This window comes from Melospiza melodia, chromosome 1 (genome assembly GCF_035770615.1).
Source record: "Melospiza melodia melodia isolate bMelMel2 chromosome 1, bMelMel2.pri, whole genome shotgun sequence".
Lineage (NCBI taxonomy): Eukaryota > Metazoa > Chordata > Aves > Passeriformes > Passerellidae > Melospiza > Melospiza melodia.
In genome coordinates this window covers 86,699,881-86,706,317 of record NC_086194.1, presented here as the reverse complement: position 1 = coordinate 86,706,317, position 6,437 = coordinate 86,699,881, and the positions used below count along the sequence as shown (strand labels likewise).

General features: G+C 42.3%; 1 protein-coding gene across 1 annotated transcript in view; it reads right to left on the bottom strand.

Annotated features, from left to right (window-relative positions):
* Positions 1 to 2,994: 2,994 nt before the first annotated feature.
* The window catches only part of ELOVL2 (ELOVL fatty acid elongase 2), a 50,039-nt gene continuing 46,596 nt past the window's right edge, over positions 2,995 to 6,437 (bottom strand). Inside the window, exon 8 of the mRNA XM_063160783.1 lies at positions 2,995 to 6,051. Coding sequence (XP_063016853.1) covers positions 5,923 to 6,051 — 129 coding nt within the window. The 3' untranslated portion in view covers positions 2,995 to 5,922. The remainder of the gene's footprint in view (positions 6,052 to 6,437) is intronic.

The window sequence follows — 6,437 nt, the reverse complement described above, 5'->3', positions numbered from 1 at the left end:
AGTTCCTGAATTTGGGGCTTTCACTACTTCAGTAGTAACCTGAGGTCCTGGCTGTAGGAGTGTGATAAGGCTTGAACTGCTCTGCTGCTTCTTATTGGGATCCAGAGCTCACGCTGGTGAATGTAAAGGGATCCCTTGTGCTGTGTGGCTCCCACTCCTCAGTTTCAAGGTAAGCCTTCCAGTCATTCCCACATAAATGCCTATATTCCTTGCTTTTATTCCCCACCACCCGGCCCAAAATGATGATGCAACCTGGGCTAACAAGGTGCTTGATATGAAGCAGACCTAAGAATCGAGATGAGCTGCCTGCACGGGTTGTTCCTCACACTGAATTCGGCAAAGCCACAGAAACAGCGCTGAGAACTCACACCCTCGGGACACATCATCTCCTTTGGGTGTTGGCCTATTTAGGCTCCTTCATCTGCATCTCCAAGCAGTTCGCTGCCCAGAGGGAAGGTTTGAAATAGGAAGAGGATGAGATGGGATGTCTCTCTCTGATTTAAGGTATGGGTTTTTTCCAAACTATGACAGTAATGCTTGATTATTTTTTTTCTAATTTTTTAATCTGATGTTTTGGATGGATTCATTGCTCTCTTAAGTTCAAGCTGCTAAGCATTTAAGCTTTATCAGCACTGTGAAGTAGATGTGTAGAAACACTTGTTTTGCTACATTTCCTCACCCGTCATGTGTGTTGGCAGAAGGCTCTCTTGGTGTGTCCTCTAACTGGAAAAAGTTAGGAATACTTTTCATCAAGTATCTTTGCTAGATAACTTAGAGTGCATTTCTGTATCTCTTAGTGTTGCATCTGCACATAAAGCTTGGAAAGTGAGTGTTGAGCACTTCAGAGGGTGTGGATAATGGAAAAATCAGGGTTCCTTACTTAGTAAAAATTGCCATAATGTATCTGTATGCACTTACATTTGGTTTTAGCTCTTTTATTGGAGAAGTCTGAGCCCCAAAAGGGTGTTTTAATGATGGGATGGGAGAGCAGAAAGGGATGTCACACTGCTTAAATACCTTCTACCCCTGCAATCATCTATCCCTTCATATGAAACATTTTAGCATTTGAGAGGCTCAATGTGTTCCAGCTTGATAACCTGTGAACTGCCTAAGGTGAAAACTCTGGACTTTCCTTTTGGTCTTTCCATCTGTAGGCAGTAGAAGTGTTTGGAGACCACATCTGGGACAGAAATTACATGTTCTGACTTTGGACAGCCCATCTCATACCACTTCCTGCACTGCTGGGTCAATTAAACATGTTTGACCTTAAACCTCCTGATGGTCTGAAGTCCATTTGGTTTCTGAAACAGATGTGTAATTGGGTTATCCTAAAATTACCTTTTGGAAAGTAGGTAGCTGACCTTGGCAGGTTGCCTTTGCCCTTCCCAATTCATGTTTTTTAAAGTGCCATTAATCCAGATATTTCTTTTATTTTCTTGCTTTCAGTGCAGATATATAAAGCTCAATTTTCAACCTGTTCAGTTGCTTTGATGTGGTGGTGTTTGCAGAGGTACCAGGATGAGGGAAGAGATGAGAATCTTGACTCCGTGTTTCAGAAGGCTGATTTATTATTTTATTATATATATTATATTAAAAGAAAATTTAATACTAAAACTATACTAAAAGAATAGAAGAGAGGATTTCATCAGAAGGCTAGCAAAGAAAGGAAAAGAATGAAATGATAAGGTTTGGCTGCTGAAATTCTGCATTGCGCAGGATGCCTCCCAGACCCAAGGTGGCACCAGTGCCAACTCCGGCTGCTTTGACAGTGCCAAGTGGCTCCTGCGATCTGCCATCAGGAACCTGGAATGGTGAGTTTTGTTTGCCAGGGAAAAGGGCCGGGGTTGTTGTTAGGCAGCCTGTGGCCCAGAGTGGTCTTGTGACTGACCAGAGTCCCAACACAGCTGGACCTGTGATTGGTCTCATGTGAATTGCTTCTACTTGGCGACCAATCAAAGATGCACCTGCCACATTCCACAGCAGCAGATAATTATGGTTTACATTTTGTTTCTGAGGCCTCTCAGCTTCTCAGGTGAAAAAATCCTGGCAAAAGGATTTTTCATAAAATATGTCTGTGACACCTTGACACTTCTGAACCAGAACAACAAAGATGTAGGTGCTGAGGTGCAAAAACTATGCATCAATACCCAGAAAAAGAAATGGGAAATGGAAAAGTTCTGGTTATGGACAATTTCTTTATGCATTTTAAGCTCTAAATAGGGTTTAATATTAAACTGACTATAACCCCTGCTATTTATGCTGCATCTCTTTCAGGGGATGATGCTGTGCCAAGTGCTTGTTTACCTGCACATTCTGTGCCAGTGCTGTGGCCCATCCAAAGGCTGCAGCTAATTTGTGTCAAGGCTGCGTAAAGCCAGAAAAAAGGACATCCTTTGTGGCTGGAAATGGGTAGAGGAGTTGTGTGTGTTTACCCTGGCCCAGGAACTGCCCACCCTCCTATTGGTAAGGCATGCTGAGGTTAGCTGGAGCACACAGGGACAGGTCCTGCTTCTGCAGGCAGTAGAACTCTAAGAGAGTAATACACTGGAAAATAGACATGTTTCTAGGAACAGCTGAGAGCTATTGTGTATTTTCAATCTGAAAGAAATTTTATTTTTGAGATCCTGAGATTTATTTTTGAGATTTTGATTTCTCTATTGTCTCTCTCCTGCTTTCAGCCATCATGTTCCAAGTGAAAACACTCTGATAATCAAATGAGGTCTTGATGGGCAAGTACAAGCTTTGAACAAATGAGTTCTCTACTTCAATTTTACCTTTGTTGAAAAGCGCACATTTTTATAGGTATAGGGCCAAAAAAACTGTATGGAAGCTTTACACTAATACCAGGGAAGGTGTTGTATCAAGTTATGGAGATTGATTTTGAATCTGTTGTGAATGCCCTAAAATGCTTCTGAAAAAGCTGGAGAACAAAAGCAGTCTCAAGTAACCAGTTACCATCCCAATTTGATGCCTTAAGGAGAAGTGGAGACAGTCTGATAGTAAAATTTGTTTATTTACAGTGTTATGTATTACAGGAAAATCAGTTTAAAAAGTCAATGCTTCTTTCTTCAAAGTTGCGGCATTTTGAAGGTGTTAAGACATATCTGTAGAATTTTAAATGTACCTGATTCCAGCCTTCCTGGCTGATCTGGATCTGCAAGGTCTGAGACCATCTGGTTTTTTTCCTTTTTTTTTTTTTTTCATTTTCTTTTGTTTTTTTCCCCAGCCCTTTGAATTTTCAAGTAAGGCATTTATTTCCTTTTCTTTTGAATGAGGTTTCAAGAGAACAAAAGACAATATCTCTGGGTTTGATTGCCATAGTAAACTTTAACACTTAGCACAGCTGACGCTTTCCACCTTGATAGTCAAATGCATGCTTTGCCATCAAAAGATTACGGACTCCACTCGGCCTAAAATCCATGCTGGGCCGCACAACCCTCGTGTTGCCTGCCTTAGATGAAGGGTCCTGCTCATTGCTTGTTCACTATCTTGTCAGCTCCTTCAAATTCCTCTGCCTTTACCCTGGCTTCCAGTATTAAACTGATTTCTACAGAGCTCTGAAGCTCTCCCTTTACTCAGGGCTGTGTAAAACACCCTTAGTCAAACCTACTAATTTCTTATGTCTTGGGATTTTTACAGTATCAATCAGAGATGCCTGTAAAGTTTCTGGAAGGGCCAGAGAGAAATAGCATCTGCATACAGTGTCCAGGCTTTGTGAATGCAGGGTTCTTGGCTTTTTTTGTTTGGGTTTTGTCTTTTGAGTGGCTGCTTTCCCCCATATTGAGTGTTAAATAAAACAAAACACTGACTTTCAGTAAGTGAGGTTTCATGACCATCTTCATGAAGAGGGGAGCAAATGTGAATATGCACCAGTTAGATCTAGGCTGGTGTGGTGGTGTAAAAGGGTTTGAATGTTGCAGTTATTTTGGTCACCCAGTTCACGACGATGAAGTTCAGCAGTCAGGCTGCTAAGAGGTGCTGTTTCTGCTGTAGCATTTTGGGAATTTGTTTTCTGCTGGAGCAGAAAAGTTTTGTCCACATTGCAATGGAGCTGGAACTGGCTAGAGACAGATGGTGTTCAACAGGACTTTCAAGCACACAGTCAAGCAGAATTCTGACAAAAGACACCCTTCTTCATCCCATTTTCTCCTCTTGCTTTTACTGGACAACCCCATCGGTTCTTCTTCCCCTCCTGTACCACTTCCTCAGCCTCTTTCCTTCCTATCCATGAGCCCTCTGGGCTGTGGTCTCTCCTGGTGAGGCTGGCTGCCCTGTATCCATACTGCTCCCTGGGATAAACCTTCCTCCTGCCTTTATGCCTGCAGTCTCCAAGATCTCCTGACAGCAGATCATCTAAATGGGGTATCTGGAGGGGATAACTGGCCCTCTAGAAGTGGAGAAAAATTGGACAGCAGGATTCGGGACAGCCTTCTCTACATGTGAGCCTTCTGTGCCTGCTTGGGCCCTCTGTGTTGGCTATGTGTTTTGTCCTCCTCCTGCCGTGGGACTCTGCAAGGTGACAGGAGTGAGAGGACATATTTCCTTTACAGAACTGATTCAGTTCAAGGGATTTGCTAGGCTGGAGTGACTCTGAAAGTTGTTTTTGTCAAGAGAATTTTATACACGAGAATGGAAGAGATCTGAACTACTTCACTGTGAGGAAAAAAAGTCTGTGTCTGTTTTTGGTAGAGAAAATTAAGTGGGCTAAATGAGAAACAGGTGAGGGCAGACTCATGAAGTTAACCCTGGGTATCCTTCATTTCTAAGCATTTAAGTGGGGGTAAATGCAGTGAACTGTAGCAACAGAGATGGTGATGGACTGTTGGGAGACACCTTTATAGCTGCAGACAGCATGTATCTCCTTACTTCCCCTCCAGCAGCTTGTGCCTTGATCCTGTCTGTTTCTCCAGCCAGAGACCAGTCTGACTAAGGTCCACCTGCCACAGAAACTCCTGTATAACCTGCTTGGCTCATTGCTGAACTCACAGATTTTCTGCATCTTCTAGTCTCTTAATACATAGCATGACAGTTTGCTTTGAATTAGCAGTGTTTGTATAGGATTAACTTTACCCACATTTACACTCGAGGATTTATCTGCCTTAAGTTTGCATGACCCTATCTCTTTCAAAATCCATTTACTTAGAACTTCTGTTAAGTTAGCACATCCAAAGTGACTTGTTTGGCTCTATGTTCAGAATTCCATTCTGGCCAGTGCCAGGGGCTACCAGCCCTGCTCCCTGAAACAGAAAGCTCCTGCCAGCCTTCCTGGCATTTGAATCAGGTTGCACTCGTGTAAAGCAAGTGAGAGTGGAGCCACAACTGCCTGCAAACTGTGGGATGGTGCACCTGGGCTCTGCCCTCTACCATGTCCTTCCCCAGGGCTCCCACAGGGTCAAATGCTACCTTGCTAGTGTGCTTTGGGGAATTGCTGAGAAGCAGAAAAGAGGGGTATGGTGATGGAAGAGGTACAATTCTCACCTTTCCTGCCACCCCTCCTTTATTTTCCTGGCCTTGGCTGCAGTTCAGCTGGATGTACTGGGTGCACTGTGAAGCCTTGCCTCAAGACCTCTGACATGCACAGAAAGTGCTCACCATGTTAGTCTGAACAGAGTCCTAACCTTTTGAAGGCATTGATGGATTTATCCATCAAGTGTTTCATAAGGCGTTTTTGTGTCAGCATTAGAGATCAGAAAGGTTTTCTTTTTCATATGAGAAAGATCTTGGCTTTCTTTGTTCTGATGTTGATCTTTGACAAGACAAGTAATTCTACTCATTTTGTTAAAACCTAAACAGCAGTACATTAATAAGTGTCTGGTACAAAGAACTGATAAATGTAATCAAATAGGTTTTAAGCTAAAGCTTATAATTCAGTCTTTTTTCTTCTTTTTCTCTTTAGAAAAAAAACCATAGGAAACACTATACTTATTGTGCCTTCTTATTATTCTGCAATCCGTTGGCAGCAGCAAAGTAGTCCTTATGGAAACCATTCTTGATTTCTGTTGTGGCAGGGGTTTCCTTTACAGCTGTTCTTGAAGGTGCTTTCCGGTATGTCTATAAAAGCAAAATCCAAAATAAATATTTGGATTTGTTTAAAGTCCGCCAAAACACTGCTTGTGGTTAAATGTAAATGGAGCTTGTCTGCTGTTTGTTGATGCAGATGTATATATTTGCTTCAGACTGCATTAGGAGTACAGTAGCCTTTTCACTGCTGGGGGTGATTTTACTTTACTAGCCTTACTGTAATACTCCTCAATGTCAAAAGAAATTTCAAGCCTTGTACACTAAAAGCTTTATGTATGTAGGCAGGCTAGAGCACTCCCTGCTAAAGATGATGAAGTAAACAAGGCAAAGACAGAGCTCTATTTTTTTTTTCCTTAAGGAGGAGAAAGACTCAAAAATTTGCCCACCAAAGCAAATTCAGACCTCCTAGGTACTAA